Source organism: Physeter macrocephalus, chromosome 4 (genome assembly GCF_002837175.3).
Source record: "Physeter macrocephalus isolate SW-GA chromosome 4, ASM283717v5, whole genome shotgun sequence".
NCBI lineage: Eukaryota > Metazoa > Chordata > Mammalia > Artiodactyla > Physeteridae > Physeter > Physeter macrocephalus.
The window spans coordinates 89,028,415-89,050,909 of record NC_041217.1 but is presented as its reverse complement, the minus strand read 5'-3'; the positions used below and the strand labels follow the sequence as shown (position 1 = coordinate 89,050,909).

Sequence of the window (22,495 nt, the reverse complement as noted above, 5' to 3'; positions counted from 1 at the left end):
AATGACCGCATACATCTCTGCTATTGCTGAAGAGGACTAGGAATGAGTTCAGTAGGAAGCAGATCTTGGGAGACTTATACACTTAGTATCTTGTAGACTGGTTCTGAGGATGAGCTGAACAGTTGAAGCCAGGCAGGGGACATGTCCTCCTCCAGGTTAATCATTTTTCTGATAGTATGGAGGAGGGAATTAGGGAAGTCAGGATTAGAAGCCAGAGGAGCAGCTAAGAGACTATTACAATAGTCAATAAATTGAATAAGTATTTACTGTATGCCTGTGTGGGGTGTGTATGGGAAAGGTTGCAGGAAAGTAAGGGGGGTTGGGATATTCCACACCAGGCCACATAATAAGGGGGTGGGGCACTGTCTAAGGAGAATTGTAAAACAATAATCAAACTGACTAAAAGTCAGTTTGATTTTTTTTTTTTTTTATCACCATGGGCCAGTAATTCTAAGTGATGTCAGTGATAAAATATTCCTCCTGCCACTGGGTGGACCATTCCCACAGCACCAGCCTCCTTGGTTCATCACAGCTAAACACTTCTGTGCAAGGGGTCCTGCACTAAGACTCTCTAGGAGCTGGAAAGATAAAGACCAGGTGCTTGCCCTGAAAGGAGCTATCACCTTAGCAGGGGAGATAAGGCACACGCCCTGATAAACATAACTCACAAAGAGCCTTTCTACAAATCTGCCCTTCTCCAGTCAGACCGCAGGATCAATGGTGCGAGCCAAACCAGTCTTCCATCCCCTGCTTGCACATGGCCATCCCTGCTGAGGGCAAAGCCCGTGTCTTTCAGGTCACCTCTGGGACCCCCGTGTTCTGACCTGATCCAGAAGGAGGGTGTGATCCTTCTACATCCAGTCCTGCTGTGCACTTGCCATGTTCCTCCCTTTCGAAAAGTCACAGAGCCAGAAGGCACAGAAGCTTTCATTGTTGCTGCTTTGTACCCACACTAGCGATGCATAAATACGGAAACAAAAGGCAATGGATATTATCTCTGAATGCACTGTTCAAGGGAGGTGGTGGTAACTGAGAGGAGAAGACAGCACATTGCAAAATCAAAGAGGAAGAGGGAGGAGTGTCTTTGGACAAAGCTACTGAGGTCTCTGTATTCATAAGCAGCACCAAGTGCCCCAGAGAGGACAGGCTTTTATGCCAGTGTTTCTCCTCCAACCTTCCTCTGTAAATATCTTAGGATACTAAGACCACAACAGGCATTGGAAATCACCAAATTCAACCCAGCAATTTTCAGGAGTAAAATAAAGCCCAGAAAAGTTAACTGACTTGCCAAAGTCACAGAGCTGGCTAATGGCCCTCAGGAATAACTAAGACAGTGCTTACTCTCGAGGGGAAAAAAAAAACACAGGTTAATGTCTGATTTCTTAAAAGCACAGGCCCTTGGAGAATAAAAAGTGACCTGAAGCAAGGCAGTGTCTACAGTTTGGGAAGGGGTGTGTGGGTCTCTAGGACTTCAATGTCAACCCCCGCCTCCAAGCAAGGGGGTGAAATTCTTGCTGCCTGGACACATGCCACTCTTCCAAGATCAGCACAGTAGATCACCATGGCTCCCAACTTGCCACTCAGTCTTTTGTACTCCTGTAGCAAGATCATTTACTGAGATCTGAATTTGTATGTGTTCTCCCAGTATTTTCCCTTTCTCCCTCTTATAATCAGGTAGCTCAGGTCTTTGTTTTCTTGCCTTAGTGAACACCGCAGGGTAGAGAGCAAAGGCTTTCAGAAATCACTGATTCTCCCAGCCCTTTGTAAAACCTGAGTTACTGAAGAGATGATGCTAGGTGTGTTCCAGAGGGGAGAGGAAAGAAAGGTCAGCCTTTGAGAAAACCAACAGAGGAAGGAAGAGGTTCCCCAGAGGGAAAGGGGACAGAGGTGTGGGGATTCCAGGGCACCTAGGAACTGCTTACTGCTCTGGGGCTTCTCTAGGGGGAAAGCAAGACTTTGGAGCTGCATGGACACCTAGGAAGGTTGGCCCTGAGCCTCAGACACCCTCCTGATCAGGAATAGACAGTCTTCAAACATCAAGGAGAGGTTTAAGGCCATGGAATTAAGCTGATTTTGAGAAAAAAAATTTTAAATGGTGTCATCTCTTGCACTCTGAAATTTATGGACTGAAATTTCCACCAGCTGCCTTCTGAAGTGTGTGTCAGTCTGGAGACATAGTAGAGGGCTCAACATCCTCTAAGACAGTCAAGCTGTGCCTGGCTTCTTATCCTGAAAATGTTGCACTACCTTCCTGGCACTGTCAGCTCTCTTTAAATATTAATCTACAGCCTTTTAAATATTATAATTATCTCTAAATATGACACACTTCTATCATTATCTCCTGATAACTGAAAATCTTTTACTTTTAAAAATAATACTAGCTAACACTTACATAGGACTTACCACGTGTTAGGCCTTAAGAGCTTAATATATATTAACTCATGTAAGCCTCATGATAATCCTATGAAGTGAGTCTTATTATGATCCTCATTTTAAAGAAGAGGAAGTTAAGGCACAGAGGGGGTAAGTAACTTGAACAAGGTCACAGAGCTGGCAAATAGTGGATACTGTCTTGAAATCCAGGCAGCCTAGCTTTGGAATCCATGTACTATTAACTTCCCCCAAAACATTATAAGCCAGACATGTGAGAGCTAGCAGCTTGTTCTGCTGCCTCTTCTCTAATGGGACTGGTTTCTTAAAAGCAGAACAAACAAGACCACAGCATCGCCACTGGCCTCAGGAGTCTGAAGCCTGGGCCCTACCTCTACAGGTCTCAGCTCGCCTTCCACATCTGCCCAGATCCGGATCCTGAAGACGGTGGTGATGACAACAGTAATGATTTATTCAGTGCATACAAAGAGCCAGACACTGGGCTAATGCTCTACAAATCCCTCCTCTCAGTTAATCCACATACAGCAATTATGGAAGGCGGATACCAATATTACTCCTACTTGACAGAGGACAGAATAAGGCAAAAGAGGATGAGCGGCTTCCCAAAGGTGCACCGCTAAGTGGCAGAGCTAAGCCCTGAGCCAGGCAATGCCAACGACAAAGTCTAATTTCTTAACCGCTTACACTGTCTGGCCTCCTACACAATGCACTTAAGAGAATGCCTGTGATGGAGCAACAACGCGGGAAATATGATCCAACAAGGTCTCCGTATTTGCCTGGGAAATTAGATGTAATTTATAAGCAAAATAGTGTAAACAGATTTATTATAAGGAATATTACCATAATTAAAGAGTGAGACCCTTGACTGTTGACAGTTTATGTTAGGATTACACACACGCAGACATGACCAACAATAAAGCATGGAAAAATATAATCAACCTCTATAAATTATTTAAAATACCCAAATCATGCCCAAATCCTGTTTTCTACACAAAAACTAATGAAGATATTAAGGAAAAACACAGTATGTATAGAGAATAAACAGAAGCAGCATTTATTACATTTGTTTGGGGTCATTTCCTGATATTTTGCTATGATTTTATTATCTAATCCTATTAAAATCAAAGCAAAGACACACTAATGAAAGCTCTAGAATGCTGTAGGGAATGAGCTTCCTTTCCTGGCTGGAAATGTAGTGACCCTAGGTTGGCAGGGACTCGAGGGGCCATCTATGTTCCTACTTGCCTTGGCCATCCCTGCCCAACTGGTGGTCCTCTTTCATCTAGGACCCAAACATTCATCAATGCAGTAGCAAAACTCCCCCTGACCAGAAGCCCTGACATCAAGGTCATACTCCTCCTTCCTCTGGAGATTAGCAATTCAGAGTGCATATCCTTCACTGTGACCAGAACTGTCTCGCTATAGCCTTCCTCAGCCCACTTCCTCCCTCCCCTGAGCATTGGGTGTGATCCATAGCTGAGGCCATCCTGGATACAACATAAATCTCCTTGAAAAGTGCACTGATTTAGTGAATGTGCGCTCCACCACCGCCCCCCGCTTCCCACAACAAGAATCCTAATATTTAGTTAAAAACATTTAATGTTTTTACTGGTTATGGAAACACATATATAAAATTTTTTATAAAACTGTGATTGAAAGCTCAGCTTCAGTCTTTACTATTTATGAGAACTCGAACACATGCCTTAAACTCTCAGGACAGCTTCCTCATCTGTAAAATGGGCATAAAATCTACCTCGGAGGTCTTCTTCTGAGAATTAAAAATAAAGTATATAGAAATTCCTGTACATGAATAATTATCACTAACATTCACCCCATGGTGAATGTATACATCAGATATGTTAAGAATTAAAGTTGTGGTGTACAATGAAATGTGTAGCACACCAGCAACTTCTCCCTCATTGTATTAAGAGGAGGAAAAATTGGAAGCAAGGTCCCTGGGATCTACGTTTGTGCAGATTGGAAAAGAGGAAAGTGACAATTCTAGAAAAAATTTACTCTCAAAGGAATGTAGGTGTTTCTGTAGGAATTTCTAAGGTTTAATATTAACTTTAGTTTATATTTTTAAGTGAAGCCTACAATTGGGTATGCTACACAGGAAATGGAATTTTCAGCTTTTAGTTGGCAGTGCCTTATTCTGGAAGCATCCTGTAACAGTTAGTTCCCAAGCTACTTACTGCAACCTGTTTATCTGAATTCTCTTCAACTCTTTTGTAATAAGGGTGTGGCGCTCAGGATTTTTGTGGAAGTCAGTGCTGACTATGCAGAGAAAATCTCCCAGGGAGAAAGTCAAGAGCTGATAAGAAGGTCAAGAAGAATACAGGGAAAAAAGAGACGAGTGAGGCAGGTGTTCTTTAAAACTGAAGACAGAAAAATTCTTGCCTGCACTTTAATTCTACTTCACCTTATGAAAACCTCCTGCTATTCTACTCTGCTCAACCTCTTCTTTCCAAACTATTTCGACTTAAAAAATGAACTAAGCCTTTCTACGTGTCCATATGATTACTTCTTGATCCTTTACTGTTATATGGGGAGAAAAAGAGCTACCCCTGCGCTTGACACTACCCTTGCCTGTCTCTTGGAATTTTTCCAAGGCCTCATGGCTGCATCTTCAACCATAACCTTAGAATGCCTTGTCCTTCCTTTGGCTTTTAACAATGCTTCTAATAGCAGGGGCCATAGAAACGAACAAGAAAGGGCAAGTCTTCTGATAGGGACAAGTAAGAAATCAACTAGTTTTCTGAAGTACCTGAAAACTTCACCATCCATCCATTCCTACCCCCTGACACTTGGTAGACAAAGGGCTGTAAACAAAAGTAGGCAGGAGCTACTTTTTCTTGCACATAAGTTTTTTTTTCTATTTATGATTGATTGAATCAGTGCCTTTGTCTTCTCACATGTGGTTTGTATTATTCCTTTCTTTTTTTTTAAGATTGTCATCATTTTCATCTACTGGCTCAGTACCCTGTTACTCAATTTTTCTTATTTGTAAATAATTTTTAAAATTAGGAGACAGGAAAAAAAAAGATGTAAAGCCATACCAACAAAGAAAGAACAGTAAAATTTTCAGTAAATGGTAATTTAAAGATTGCATAGAGGATGTAATAACTACATGCCTGACCCTAAAATTCCATCAAAACTACTAATCAGCTACAGAATTAACACTGAGAGACTGAAATATATGGCCAAATAATGAAGATTTCACCACTTGGCACTTATTTTTTACTTTATTACACAGGTTTGTAGCACAGGCTCCGGACGCGCAGGCTCAGCGGCCATGGCTCACGGGCCCAGCCGCTCCGCGGCATGTGGGATCTTCCCGGACGGGGGCACGAACCCGTGTCCCCTGCATCAGCAGGTGGACTCTCAACCACTGTGCCACCAGGGAAGCCCCCCAGTTTTCTATCTTGACTAGGGCATTATCTCATTTGTGCTAGTTGATAATCCTGCAATGTAGGTAAGGCAACTATTTCTACCCCCATTTTACAGATGAAAAAACTGAGGCAATTCACTTGCCCACAGATTTACACAGAAGCCTGGAATGAAACCCATCTTTTCAAACTTCAAGCTCATACTGCTTCCTACCAGTGAGAGTAAGAATTTCTGTCACTGCCGGTCATTGGCCAGTTACCCTGTGCCAAGCACTGTGACTGAAGTGCTCTGCATGTTGTGACCACACAGGCGGGAAGTAACACAGTCAGGAATCTTTATCCAGATGTCTCTGATTCAGAAGCCTAAAGCCAATCAATATACTCTACTGCTATATGCTATGCACGGGCATCCTCAGAGCGTGTTAAATTTACATAACATTATCACAAATTAAATAACAGCCAAATTAAAACCTTTTCAAATGAAGATAAAAAATAGGAAAATAGAGGGATTTTTTGCCTTTTAGAAATGTTACTGAAAAAATTGGCAAGAGACATGAAGTATGTTTGTTCTTGTGCTTCGATGATGATTAATGAACTCCGCTTTGGAAAGGCAAGATCTGCACTTGGCATTAATATTATAAACTTTTCTCATCGCAGTAGCTTCCCTTTAGGTGGGAAAACTGGTTACATAAGGCAGTGATTAATGAGATGCCACAAATGTTGATTTAGTCCCAGACAGGGTTTTTTTTTCTCTCTCAAATCTAAATGCTTCACCAAAATTAATTTTAAGTCACACTACAAATATGAGTAAAGTACCGATTCAAGTTGAAAACACATCACATGCTCAACCTGAGTCCATATGCTTTTTTCCAATTTCTTCCTGTTTTGCTAGAAAAAAACATTCTTGAACAGTCTGAGATTCCAAGAGGGTGTTGCCATTTTGTTTTTTCAAAACCATTGGCCAGATTCTGTTCTTGAACACTGTTTGAATTTAAATGGGAGATACATAACTTTTAAAATATGGGATCCCCAAAGCATGGCAATACAGTTTTTAAATGGCAAGTTTCTTCTTCTGGGAGTTAACAGTTGCAATATTAGCAATACGATAGTAGGTGAGTTGGAGAAACACATGAATATTTTCATTTTTCATCTATCTAATCCTTATGATGTACTCTATACCAAGTGAAGGAAGACTTCTTAGTCCCAAGAAGGAAAGCTCTGTCCTGAATTAAAGGTATCACATGATTCCTTTGGGCCATTTGAAACAGTAAGAAGCTACGAGCAACACTGCTGGTATATGGACATCCAGAGGCATGCTTCCTGAACATATCATTAGTAGCAACACAGCAGGTAGGAAATCAAAGACATTATTCTAACTGCTTACAACTGGGTCCCCCAAGAAAGACTATTTATTAAACACCTAATGTTTTCATGGCAACATGTAAAACTTCCTAAATAAGAGCTCTAAAACACAGAATTTCTACATTGTTTTGGAAATGAGGATATATCTATGGCATTTTTCAAATAAAGTAGAAGTGAAATTTTCTTACTTAGATGAAAAATTATTAAAACTAAAGATCTTTTAAAATAATAGGTTTAGGCTTAGCCCCAGGAGCTGCTGTGTAACTTAAGTTGAGAAAAGATTGTAAGATTAAGGAGGATGTATATTTACAAGGGGAAAAGAGATCAACGGGAGGTGGGAGATACTCTGAACTCAAATGAATAGCCACAAAATATTTTTTCCTCCTACTCCCAAAGAAAGCTTAGGAGAGGTAATCTTAGTCTGTAATAGTTTACCAACAAAAAAGCATGATTATCTCAATATTAAGTACCTGTATTTGTTTAAAATATTATTCCCTTACTGTGTGTACAGAGCATATATCATGACATATTTTGCACAAGATAACTTATGATCTAAGCAAAATATATGTAAAATAAAGCACCAAATAAAAAGTAAACAATGCAATACCGTTGTTTGGCAACATATAAAAAAGGTAAAGTTAAATTTTGTAAAATGTTGTACTATAAATCCTTAAAAATATTTTGATGTACGTCTTGAAACTGCTCACAGAATTTTCATCTATTACTTAAATAAAAATAAGCTAAATGGCATGGGTGAAATGTTACATAAATTAAATAATAAGACTAGAAGTAAATATTTAACAAAATTCAGAATCAGAGAATTTTCTAAGCATGAAAGTAACAAAAACAAAAAAAAACCCCACAAATAAAATACCAATAACTATGACCACATGCGAATTTAAAACTTTATATAGAAACAAATAATAAACTAGAAAAAATTTTTTGATAAATATGACCTTTTCTGGAGCAACCCTCTTGTCTCCATTCATGTTCTGTCGACCCCCTACTCATAATATGGGCTTCAGTTTCGACACCATTTCCTGATGTTCACATACCTAAAGTATTTGCCCCTTTTAAACATAGGCCCTGCATTTCCCTGATCTCAAATCTTACACTATTACCTTTGCTCCATGACACTGTGTGCTGTGTGAGGGAAAATATTGAATACATCTTGTTCATCTTTGTAAACTTCACACCAAGCCTGCATACTTGTCAAATGGTTGAACGAACAAATGAATAAACAATATTCTCATGAAACAAAGTCAAGTGATAAAAGCAGGACATTAAATTGAAAATAGAGACATTTTATAAACACATGGCTACACACAAAGAAAACCAGTATTAGAAAAAAGTGTATAACAAAACAAAACTGTAAAGGATGAGTATCTGAGTGAGAGATTACAGGCAATTTGTCCAGGAAACTTCTCTATACCTCCTTAATGTTTTCTGAATTTTTTAAGACTAAACTTTTCAAGGTGTAAAACTATTTTTCAATTGAAGAATAGTTCATTTACAATATCATATTCATTTCAGGTATACAGCACTGTGATTCAGTATTTTTACAGATTATACTCCAATAAAAGTTATTATAAGATAATGGCTATAACTCCTTATGCTATATAGTATATCCTTGTTGCTTATCTAGTTTACACATAGTAGTTTGTATTTCTAGATCCCATACCCCTAATTTGCCCATCTCCCCTTCCCTCTCCCCTTTGGTAACCGCTAGTTTGTTTTCTATTTCTGTGAGTCTATTCTGTTTTGTATATACATTCATTTATACATATTTTTTAGATTCCACATATCAGTGATATCATACAGTTTTGTCTGACTTATTTCACTAAGCATAATATTCTCTAGGTCCATCCATGTTGCTGCAAATGGCAGAATTTCATTCTTTTTTATGGATGAGTAATATTCAATTGTGTATATATACCACTACTTCTTTATCCATTCATCTGCTGACGGGCGCTTGGGTTGCTTCCATATCCTGGCTATTGTAAATAGTGCTGCTGCGAACACTGGGGTGCATGTATCTTTTCAAATTATTTTTTTTTTGTTTTTTCCAGATAATGCCCAGAAGTGGGGTTGCTGGATCATATGGTAGCTCCATTTTTAATTTTTTAATGTCCCTCCATACTGTTTGCCATAGTGGCTGCACTAATTTACATTCCCACCGAACAGTGTACAAGGGTTAAAACTCTAATCTATCTAAGAAGTTCAAATGTCATTGAACAACAACAAAAAAGCATGTGCTACCTCACCTTTAAATTTAAAAAACATCAAAACAATATATATATATAAAAAATATGAAATATCGTGACATGAAAAATATGTTGACAACAAATATCTATGGTATTGGTCACTACAGTTATACAAAAGACAACATTCCAAAATAATGTGAACACAGTTTTCCAGAACTGCATGTTATTAAAAAATTACACATTAAGTTAGTTAACTCCTTAAAATGGCTTTCTTAAAAAAATCAATTGCATTCAAGTTTAATATTCAGACTGCCAGAAATCATTCTTTCCATTTCAAAACTGTTAAGCAGAGTGAGTTCTGCTGGGTGTTATCCACCCAGCATGTTTCAGTGCCAGTGTCTACAGTTGTTTGTTTCAGAACCTCTAATTAGCTGCCTTATCTTTTGCAAGGGATTCTTCTGGTGCTAAGTTTTAATCGTCCAAATTAATTGAAATACTGTAGCAATTTCAGATTAACATTTTCAAAATTAACAATGCATAAAATAAAATCACCCATAAATCTGCTTTGTAACAGCAGCCACTAATGAACTCTGCACAACATACTAGATCACACTGCTAATTTGTACTGTTCTACATAGCTAAACTTTAGGAGATAAGCTTTCCTCTGTCCAAAGGTTGGCATAAGTAGGGTACACAGAAGATCTCTAGAAGAATGAGGTCTCCAGAGCCAAACACTGCAATTAAGTCCTGGTACTTGCCAGGTGCTGTGTGACCTTGGGCAAATTACTCACCTCTCAGAGCTTTGGTTCCCTCCACTGAAAACTAACAATATCTCCCTCTTAGAGTTCGTAGCAGACAGACTCTAGGATGAACCCCAATAATCCCTGCCTCCTGGTATTCACATGCTTGTTTAATCCCCTCCCCTGAATGTGGGCAAGACCTGTGACTTGCCTCTGGCCAACAGAAAGGTGATGGGATGTCATTTCCATGATTTTGTCATATACGACTTAATTTTCTACCCTTCTAGGAGACTCCATCACCTTCTTGGCTTGTACACTTTGATGAAGCAAGCAGCCATGTTGGGGAGGCCCATGTGAGGACAGCCTCTGGCCAACAGCAAGCTAGGGATTGAACACCTCAGTTTAAGAGACCAAAAGGACCCAAATCCTGCCAAGCTGGGAATGACCTGAGCCTTCAGATGAGACATAGCCCTAGCTAACATCTTGAGTGAGGTCTTATGAGAAACCCTGAAGCAGAGGACCCAGCTAAACCTTGCCCAGACTTCTGACCCACAGAAACTGTGAAATAAAAAAACATGCTGTTTTAAGCTGCTAAATGTATGGTAATTTGTTACACAACAATAGAAAATTAATATAGGAGTGTTTAAGTATTAGTAATCACCACCACCACCATCACTTACAGAGCACTTATTATGTGCCAAACCTTGTTGATAAATGCTTTACCTATTATCTCATTTAATCTTCACAATGACAGCAGGAGGTGTCTGCTACTATTAACCCCCATTTTAGAGATGATAAAACAGGTTTACAGGTCCAAGATTGTACAACTAGTTAAGTGGAGGGGCAGGACACAAACCCAGATCTATGCCATTGCACAGTGCTCAGTCTAAACGGCTGTACAGGGCTGCCTCTGATGATAAACAAGTGTCCATGTAAGTGAAAGTGCCTAATACAGTTGGCCCTCCCTGTCTGCAGATGTAGAACCCACAGGTGGGGGGGGCCGACTGTACTATGCAATTTTGTGTAAGAGACTTGAGCACCCGCAGGTTGTGCTATCTGTGGGGGGTTCTGGAACCAATCCCCCGTGGATACCAAGGGGCGACTGTACAGACAAAACTAGAAAAGATTCTTCCTTCTCCTTCCTTCCCATGATTCCTTTACTGCCACAGAGGCACGTTATGGTCTAAACTTAATGCCTCAAGGGCTGCAGTCTCTGGCTCTCCGGCACTCTCATCCTGACCCTTCCAGTAGGAAGGGAACATTTCTTCCCACCTGCCTCCACAAAACATACCGTCTTAGGTCTTCTTTCCCCAGTTCTCTAATTTGATGGACCAATCTACACCAACGTGTACATAGGTAATAGTAGAACAAAGGATTATCTCCTTATAGAAACAGAGTACCTCTATCTAAAGGAGAATATCACATTGGTATTTTAGGTATAAAGACAGGGTTATAAGAAGATACTGTGATTCAAGAACACTTCCTTTTTGGTATCCCTGCAAACTAAAGCTGTGAGTAGGGATGAGCTTTTTGTCAAGACTCTCCAGTTCCCATTTTAGGTACATTCCTCAGGATTTACCTTGTCTGATACTAGAAAACAATCAAACAGAAGAGAGCCTACAAATGGAAAAAGGCCAAGGTAGAAGAGGTGGAAAACCCAGCCACAGTACGCCCAAGGAGGACAATGTCTAAAACGCATACACTATAACAGATGTACATTATAATCTGCTCAAACCAAGCTGCTCTTCTTTCCTTCCCCCATTCTTTTGTAAGCAAAGCTGTTCTTTCTTACAGAAAACAAATTTCCTGTCAACAGGCTGGGTCAGGCCCTCTCTGCATGCTAGACGTGGACACAGAAGCCAGGTGGCTCATCACAGGTACCCTGGCTGCAGTGATGTCCTCAGAGATGAGCAGAGATCTGGGCCAGGCCAGTTAAAGACACCTTGGGATTTTTGTTAGATTTACTTGGGCAAAGGTGTCCAGTTTTCTCTGAGATTGCTAGCTGTGGGGAACTGAGAGTTGCTAGTGGCCAACTTTGCTTCCAAGTGAGATAACCTGCCTGAGGTGCCTGTTGACAGAAAATCAACAGAAAAGAAAGGAAAACTGAGACACAAGGAGAAATGGAACCTGATATCATTTGAGCCCCTGGATCTAACTCTGCCTGAAGCCAAACATGCTCCACTTTAGTTACCTAAGTCAGTAAATCCTCCACTCTTTTTTATTTTTTTCCCTTAAATTATAGACCTTCCTTGTATGATGGGGTCACATCCCAATAAACCCATTTTAAGTAAAAAATATTGTAAGTTGAAAATGCATTTAATATACTTAACCTACCAAACATCAGAGCTTAGCCTAGCTTACCTTAAACGTACTCAGAATACTTACATTAGCCTACAGCTGGCAAAATCATTGAACACAAAGCTTTTTTACAATAAAGCGTTGAATATCTCATGTAATTTATTAAATACTATACTGAAAGTGAAAAACAGAATGGCAGTAAGTATCTTGGTTGTTTACCCAGCGATTGTGTGGCTGACTGGGAGCTGCAGCTCGCTGCTTCTGCCCAGCATCTCTGAGAGCGTCATGCCACATATCGCTAGCTGGGAAAGATCAAAATTCAACATTGGAAGTACGGTTTCTACCAAATGCATAACGCTTTCACACCATTATTAAAGTCGAAAAATCTTAAGTCAAACCATCTTAAGTCTGTAGTTTGAAATGGTTTTATGCCACTTGACAAACAAGAGCACACTGGATGATACAGAATTGAGGTCAGAATATCAAACCTAATAATAGACTGGTAACTTTATCTAAATATCTGTAGTTGTATATAAATGCACTTTTATTGATGTACTTGTTAGATACCTCGTCTCCCTGTCCTGTGCCCTTCTTTAGTCCACAATGAGTCTCCTTCATCCTGCCTACCTAGACAACAACACCATTCATAAGTGACCACACACACTTTGGTGGTTCCTCATACACCACACGCTATTACTGTTGGACATGTTTATGTTTGTATGTCTTATCTCTCCAACAAAATTCCAAGGTCCTCAAAGACAGGGAAGCTTCCATATATTTCTAATATCTCTGCAGAAAAAAGTGAGTCTCAAAAGTTATCTGTAAAGAACAATTTAAAAAAACAGAACAAGCTTTTCTTTTCATTCAAATGAAAAATTTAAAAATCAACTTGAGTTGAATACACAAAAAGGTAAATAATTGCCAGTATGAGTCATTTTGATAGAAATTCCACAAACTCCATTCCAATGTTCTAATTAATTTGATAACCATTCTCACTATTTGTGTATAGAACGACTACAAGATTATAAACAGTTATGATACTAAGGATTACTTTATCAGTGTCTGTCCTCTTTCCTGGTATCAGGGTGATATTACTTGTATCAAATATTGTTATTTGAAGCCAATACTTTTGCCTCAACTGGTTCCTCTCATTTACCTCGCTTCAGACTAGTGTTCTGGAACAAGATTACCTGATTCTCATAAGTTGTTGGCTCATAAGAAATTTGTGAAGTTTCTTTGCCTACTTAGCATTATATGGCATGTTCTTTTGCTTCTGAAATGGGATAGTATTTGACTACCAGGGCCGCAGATATAACAAAGGAAGTCCAGGCCATACCTGACCTTCCAAGTGAGGAATGATTTTTCGTTGATAAATGTTAAAAGCAGCTCACCAGATTCAAGACTTCCTTTTCAGAATATTTTTCTAAATATGTAATAAATGCATACTTTTTTTCTAAGACATAATTACTATAGTAATAGAAATTATAAGTTAAAAGTGCATAAACGATCCAGAAGTGGGTTCAGTATATAGTACTCCAAATGTTTTTTAATTTCAATAATCACATTACTGATGCCATGCTTCCCATCTAAAGGTCCCCCCCACCCCACCCCATGTACGTCTTCAAATATTCACCTTCCCCTCTTTTTCCTACGCCGGAAGTAAGAGCCGTGTAAAAGACTGGGCTTGGCAAGGCATGGGCAAACTTGCTAGATGACAGCAATAGTGACCCTTTGTGAGCTCGGAATGAGCTTTCAAAGGGAAAAATAAATCCTCCCCAAACGAAAAAAAGATGTGAGGAAGGGACTGTGATGTACGTTTCAGAAAAATATCATCATGGTAAAGGGAATTAGGAAGGCAGTCCTGAAAATAACTACAAGGGGATCAAATGCCTTAGTGCAAAACCAGTCTTTTTGTCCATAGTTTAATAGAAGCTTGAGAAAATCAGCTATTTAAAAAACCGGAGCAGGCTCTCCAGCACTCGTGCACAGCTTGGATTTCTCATTTCTCTGCAATGAATCTTAATCACTAAGTTCTATTGTCCCAGTTTTTTCAAGTTCATTCTTTCAATGTGAAATGTATTTTTACAGTTTTACAATTATGCTCCTAATATTTAGATTAGGATTTATGTTTGATGAGAAATTCATTTTAGAGGTGACAGAAAAGACAGAAGTAGGTTTGACTGATTAATAGGGAAATATTGTAATCTACAGATACTTTATTGCTTATTTACTATAGACAAAAGCTCACTTACTAAAACTTCACGAATATACATTTGTCTCCGTCAAAAAAAAAAGGAAAAAAGAAAAATGTAGTTTTAGATAAATAATTTTTAAAATCCTGGGTTGCTATTTTTCTCATCAATGTTTTCTATTTGAGAATTAAAAAGATAAAAGTGCTCTATTGAGCAAATTGGCATTATGTTTAAAAGCAAATCTAAAAGAAATCAACAATTTTGTTTAGATTTGGAATGAGTTTACCAATAATTTGAAATTAAAACATTAAGGAAAACTGTATTAAGTTGTAATTCAATGCAAAAAACCAGCATAACAAAAATTTTATTTATATAAATGAAAACATATATAGACAACTCAGCTTAAAAGCAATCTTAGCCTACATTTGCTTCTCTCTTTTCCAATTCCTTTTGCTTTTTTGCACTTATTACATAATTAGATCTTTTTATATGTTTACCAGACTATTCTCTAATTATTTTTATGACACTATGCCATACCGTAATGAATCAGAGTATAAAATAGAATATTAAAATATTTATATGCACACTCATCTACATGCATTTATGCAATCAAGACTTTGTGCCTGTATCTACTCCTTCCTCAGGCAGAATATAAACTGTGGAGGGGGGCCATGTTTTATAATTAATGACATTGCTGGTGCTTATTGTTGTATAAGATACGAAGTTAGTAACGAAAAAAAGATGTCTTGAATTCCTTTCTTCATACAGGAACAGATAGGAATGGCATTATCTACCAATCTTATCCACCTGAAAGAGAAAGTGACCATCTTTGAAGATGTCTCTTCTAAGAAACAGTAAGACATCTCCTCAGTGAACAAGAAAAAACACTGTTTCTAAGCCACATTTTTCTCTTCGTAATCAAGAGTTTAAAAATGAACACATGCGACGCAAGAGCTCTCAGAAAGAACTCTGTTCACTTACTATTCAAGGTTATCACAAATCACATGAGTAACGTAAGATCAGAAGGAAAATGAGGTACCTAAACATTTCCCATCTACTCCATCTAATCTTTAGGTAGTGCAACACAGAACAACGGCCTGAATTTTTTAAAAGCTAGTGACTGTGGACTTAAATATGAGATGCTATGAGTTCCACAAATATGAGATAATTTTGCAATAGTCTAAAAACACAGGGTTGATTAAAAGAACACATATGCTAGTATATAGATTTGCCACATGCAAACTAAAATAAATCTTGTATCTTTTCTACTCAGACAGAAGAGAACTTTTAAAGCTCAGTATTAAAATTTAATTGGTAACTTTGACCTTGGGTTCCACTTTAGGTGAAATATATTACACCAGTGCTCAGATTTTCTTGAGATTTATGATCTCATGTTCTTGAAAAAGGCCTAGCACCTCCGTGTTCCTGAAATAATTGATCTGTCTCTTACAAGTGTTATTTTCCTGAAACCAACATCTGTCTCAGGAAGAAAAGTACAAACTGATGAAAATACCCTGCTATATTTAAAAAATCCAAAAGAGCTAACAGAATTCGCATCTAACACATTACTATTACTATATTTATAAAAGCAGTCAAGATCATAAATTGATAAATTTCTTAGCACACAAAGTCAACTAACCTTCAAAGCCATTTGTAAATATTATCTATAAAGATTAACTACAATTATTAATAAAAAGTAAAAGTTTTAAATAGGCAAATAAGACACAATGTAAACCTCACATCTTTCGTGGTTTGAATTGAACTCCACAATATTTGCTTTTAACCTTGGGAGTTTTTCTTTCTTTGTTTCTTTATTGCAATCACAAACACTACTAACTTCACCAAAAAACTCTCAACCACCACTGTTGATTGTGTCTCTTCTTAAAGATAAGCAAAATATCATGGAAGCCATCAGGTAAGTAGGGAACAACAGCAAATCTGAAAATGACTGTGATAATGTAACTTCTAGTTTCACCTAGAATTCAACATAAAATTCTGAGTTTCTTTGCAAAGAAATAATTGGCAAACACTTTTGATTCTCCTACACATGACAAAATGTCCAATATTTAACATGCTCTACCACAAAGTAATTATTATAATAATTGCCACCTCTTAGCATTTACTACATACTTGGCACTGTTATAAATACTTTTCACGTATTAACTCATGTAATGCTCAAAACAACTTTGTAAGGTAGCTACTATTATTAATCTCCTTTTACAAATGAGGAAACTACAGAGAGGAAGCAAATTGCCAAAGGTCAACAGCAAGTAAACAGCTAAGTTGGGTCCTCAGCCTAGACAATGTGGCTCAGAGCCATGCTTCCCACCATTGGACTATTCCATATTCCTTGAGTATACTGGTTCACTTTATCAGCAGGAGGAATTTAAAAAGCAAGAGAGCCAGTGCATGCAGAAGAAGTATATAGCTATTCATTAATTCATTTAACAAATATTTATTAAGCACCAACTGAAACCATATGCAAGCCCCTGTGTCCTTGTCCTTTGAAGTAAAAGGCTTTTGCTTTAATTTCCCAGGCCTCCCTTGAGTCTCAAAAGGCTGGCTCAAGAGTTAATGATTGGGAAATGTGAAGATGATGGAGAAACAAAGAATAGCTGTTGGGCTGGGGAACTGGTAACAATTTAGACTATAAATCCACCACATGGCAGAATCACAGAACTCACAATTCCCTGAAAGATACAGAAAAAGTCCTGACACACATTCCTAAGTTGTTTTTACAGGGAGCAGACACCCTCCAGATGAAAACTGCTGATCACAAAAATGTACACCCTAGACTGGTTGAAACCAGAAGGCTGATGATGCTTGAAATTTCACCCTGATGCCAACCAATCCAAGAATTGTGCAGGAGCTGATCACACACCTTGTAGTTCCCTCCCTCACACTGCCTTTAATACCCCTTCCCTGAAAGTCTTTTGAGCATGAGCTGCCCATTCTCCTCCCTTGGCTCCCTGCAACAAATGCTGTACTTTCCTTCACCACAACCTGCTGTCAGTAGATTGGCTTTATTGCCCGAGGATGAGCGGACCTAAGCTTGGTTCAGTAACACTACTAACCAAAGAACTATGCATTAAGTTCCTTTCCAGAACAAAAGGTCTATGGAGAAGATATGTAATTTACTTTGGACATGGCTCTGAAATTTGGACGTGGTGAAGTGGTTACATCTGACCTCCCAAATTCTTTAATCACTTTTTTTCTACAAGCCACTCTAAGTGAGGCCCTGGGAAGTAGTCAGTGTGTTAACACTTGGAAAAGACAACTAAAATAGCTAAAAGAGAAAAGATTAAAGGACCTTTCATAGTAAAAACACTGATAGCAAATAATGCTCCTTGGAAGCAGTCTGTCCATGCTTAGGAGGTCTCAGTTTTATTGATCCCTTGTTTAAATATCCTGGAGTGAAACTTCTCCCACATAACTGTGAAAATCTTAACAATAGTTACATCAGGATCAACTCAGAGTAAGACAGTCATCAAGCTAGGGTTAACTTTGAGCAAAAAAGCTTTGCAACTTGCCAACAGATAGTAATAATCAGAAATAAACAGAAAGAAGCAAAGATAAAAAAGACAACCAACTCTAAACACATAATTCAAGCCTAACATCAAAAGACACTCTACAGGGAGAAATGATTATTACATTAGGATCTACAACAGGCAAGATCATCAACTATTTGCTTTCTTTTCAAAAGTGTGGAAAAATGAGAAAACACATATGTATTTACTATACCTAATGGAAAGCTATGTGTGTATATATATATATATATATATATATATATATATATACAGCTATGTATATTATATATAATACATATATTTTTTCCCCAAACATAACATATGGCACTACTTCATTTGTATTTGTAAGTTTATTCTTCATGAAGTTCTAAAAACTTTGGATAAATATAAATACCAGAAGAGTTATACCTATAGAAAGCCATCACCTTTAGGATAAAGGAAGATAAACTATTTTATTATTGGTCCACTTTGCCATATTTATAATCCGTGAATTCATTATACCTCCCTTTAAATAATCTAAGGGCTCCTAAAAATTCTGGCTATAATGTACATAGTTAAAAGTCAAATGTGTTCCTACTGACACACTGTATATATAGAAATGCATTTCCTTGGGGGAAAATAGATTAAATGAAAATGCCCATAGAAGAAAGAGGAAATATTTTAAAATAATATTTATAAAGTTTAGGTAATTTTCAGAAACATAAATACTATAACTCATATAAAATAAAGAAAAAATATTATGTTCATAGTCATACACTCCTACTAAATAGAACAGAAGAAGTCACTTTTAAATATTATTGTAGAGTTTTCTGCAAAGGGTATCACCTTGGGAAAGTCAGAACCAATAAAAAAGTAAACCAGAACCCCTAATTTTTTTAATGGCCTTAATTTTGTTCTGTACTTAAAAGATTTAAACTGATCTCAGGACACAAGTGAGGCAATTTCTAGCCAGAGGCAACAAAGCTCCCATAAATCTTTTCAAACAGCTCATAAACTGGCATGGCTACCAGGGGTGTGGTTTCAGTGAAAAGCCATAATGCTTTGAAAGCTAAACTTTACAACTAGGTGAACACTGTTTACAATGAGAAAACAAAACACATAATCCAGATAATTTTCCAGCAAGACTACTCTATATTTCATGTTCTACTTGATTTATTATTAAGTTCATATATTTGGAATCCTTTAGCCATGAATATCTTTTACTCACAAAAATATGACCATATACACAACAAATCTTTGGTAATTAAACTATGGAAGGCATTGCTTAATGGACGAAAAATAATTATATGAAAATAATGACAGGGTCAACCTCATGATATTAAACAGGAAACAACTGAACGCTCTCTGCAGACAAAGAATTGGTCTCTGGAGAGGACACTTGTTCACAAAGTCCTTAAACTCATTCTTGTATTATAAAATAATATAGATATAGGATAAAGAAAAGTATTTTCCCAAATGGGGAGGGTACCAAAGTTGTCTGGTTAAGACCTCCCCCCACCCCCTCAGAACATGCTGATTTTTTTAAGTGCTGGTTGATTTTTTCCAGGTTTGGGAGGGAGCAGGGAAAGGGTGTTGGATATGTTAGCATTAACCAGGCACCCTGAGGCTGTTCAGTAAGCAAATAACCAGCTCAACTGCTGACTGCCAAAAGACTGTGGTACTGCTGGTTACTCATCACATGACCCTGTCCTAGGTAAATGATTTACACAGTAGACGGTCGCCTCCTGGTCACACATTATATACCAAACTGCGAGGAACAGAGGTCGACAATCTGTCTGACTTTCTACAGCAATTCCCACATACTTTCATAATCACTTAACTGAAAAAATGATTATAGATGTTTAATCACACACCTGGATCCACCTGTCTGGGGGTTCTTCGGAGTCCATTGGTCCGTTTCTGTACAGAAAGGTAAAACAAAGAACAACAAAGATTTCGTGTTATCAAATTGTATTATTCTGTGACACTTTGGAAGTCCAATGAATGTTGCACTTTTTCCATTTAACACTACGACATTTAAAATAGATAACCAACAAGGACCTACTGTATAGCACAGGGAACTCTGCTTAATACTCTGTAATGACTTGCATGGGAAAAGAATATAAAAAAGAGTGGATATGTATATATGTATAACTGATTCACTTTGCTGTACAGCAGAAACTAACATAACATTGTAAATCAACTACACTCCAAAAAAATTTTTTTTTTAAAGTATGACTAAATTTGATCAAAACACATGGTTCCAAGGTTTCTTTTTATAATTTTTGTTTCTCTAATAAGTCTTCCACTTGAACAACACTGCATTTGATAAATCATTGATATAACATTATGGGAAAGAAATATCTTTTCATTCACCATCTCTGGGGATTATGACTCATTTTTTTAAGTCATAATGACGATAGGAATTATGAAAACAAAGCCCAGGTAGCCATTTTTGCTTAGAAAATGCTCCCAACAGAGTTTTGATCTCCAAAACTCTAACGCAGCTATTTTTGAGGCCTGACAGACCAGGGACTGGAGAAAGTATACAACCTCCAAACAAAGATCTCAAGCTCTGATTTTAGCAAACACTTAAATGAGAATGGTGTTTTAATTACGGATCAATGATATCTGAATATTTTAAGAAACAAAACAGCCATGCAGCTTGTGAACCATGAAAGTAAATTCTTATTATAGAAAAGGAATCCATAAGAAAAACTGTGCCTTACAAAAATTATAGATAAGATGCAAAACAAAAGAGATTTTAAATCTTTGAAAATGCCTGTTTACACATTCGATTTCACAAGCATTAAATTCATTCCTACCTAACAACTATGGCAATCTGACTAATTAATAAGAACTTGATTTTCACTTTTTGTTATATAACTGGATGAAATGCTCAGTCTATAGCTACCATATAATTCAGATATTCACGAAAGCAATTTTCTTTCTACACGTGTTGGGGTTTGTGCCTGTGTGTGGAGACTTGGTTTCATTCAGAGCATACTTGGCTTTGCCAAGCACACATTAGCCATGGGTTTTTCTTAGGGTTCTTCCTGTTGTTTTTATTTATAAGTTAAATGGGCCTCAAAGCAGATGTCAGGGTTCTCAGGTAAAAGCAAATTGGAGAATTATTAAAAATATAAATTTTGTTTTTAACCCAACTACTTTTAAAATGGATTTGTGAAGGCCTAATATGATCATTAAATCAGCATTGAAGCTATACTGAACAAGGTGGATGGCTATACTGAAAAAAAAAAAACCCTAGTATAAAGAGAGCGTTGTGAGTGAGGAGAAGAAAATATCACACTGGGCTTCTTAACAGCAAAGCCCAAAACGGGGAAGCATGATGAGTTATAGGTTCATATCCAATAACTTGGAAGATAACTGCTTTCAAAAAAAAAATCTTTTCTGTCTAAAATTTTATAAAATTTTTGGAGCTCTCTACATAAATGACAATATTTTCAACAGGAAAATATATAATGATAGATGTCTTGTGGCTATTTACCTCCTGCATTTTCCTCCACATTCTTAACGTACAACAGAAGCTGTTTTTCTACTACTCTAACTCCTCTTACTATCAAAGTGCTTGGAAGGCAAGAAATAATTCAAACTTTGGATCTTATTCTTACTAGCCCTAAACTAGTACTATTTAAAAACTATTAACTTAGAAAGTGAAAAAGAGCATTTCAGTTCAAGAGCAACTCTATATGACCCTGAAGTTAGGATTAAAATAGGGAACATGGTACAATTATTAAGAGTATGGATTCCATAATCTGACTGCATAAATTCAAATTCAGACCCTCCCTGTCACTTGACACCTGTTTGACTGGGAGCAAATTAGTTAAAGTCTCTATGCCGGTTTTTTCATCTATAAAATGGGGATAATAATAGCACCTATTTCATAGCATTTGTGGTGAGAGTTAAATGAGTTAATTTATGTTAAATGCTTGGAACAGTTCCTGACACATAGTGAGGATTATTAAGTGATAGCTTATTATTATTATTGATATCATTGTCATTATTATTCATTTCATGATATTTTGAATGTTTAAACTCAGGTCAATGATAAATTTTGCTACTCAAGTATTACCCTACTATCTATATTTTAGGTTTTTTTCTCCTGGAAGTCATTGCAAATCAGTGACCCTGAAAACAAACTTATCTACAGGAAGAGTAGGCAGTGGAACAAACTATGATCCGGTGCATTTTAAAAAAGAGAGAAGCTACTTAGACCAAGTACATTGGAGAGCTTGAGATTTACTATACTTTAAAAGCACCTAAAAATTATCTTATATCGTAAAAAATTTGGAAATGTTTAGCAGAACATATTTAAACAATTTTAAAGTGCAAATTTCAACTGTCATTCTATCATATCTTATCCAACATACTCCCCTCCCCCACCTATATTCT

At 37.3% G+C, this 22,495-nt stretch overlaps 1 protein-coding gene across 1 annotated transcript in view; it reads right to left on the bottom strand.

Moving 5' to 3' along the window:
* Positions 1-22,495, bottom strand: part of VAV3 (vav guanine nucleotide exchange factor 3) — a 423,978-nt gene that overhangs the window by 119,831 nt on the left and 281,652 nt on the right. The window contains exon 19 of the mRNA XM_024119713.3: positions 19,957-20,002. Coding sequence (XP_023975481.3) covers positions 19,957-20,002 — 46 coding nt within the window. The remainder of the gene's footprint in view (positions 1-19,956; positions 20,003-22,495) is intronic.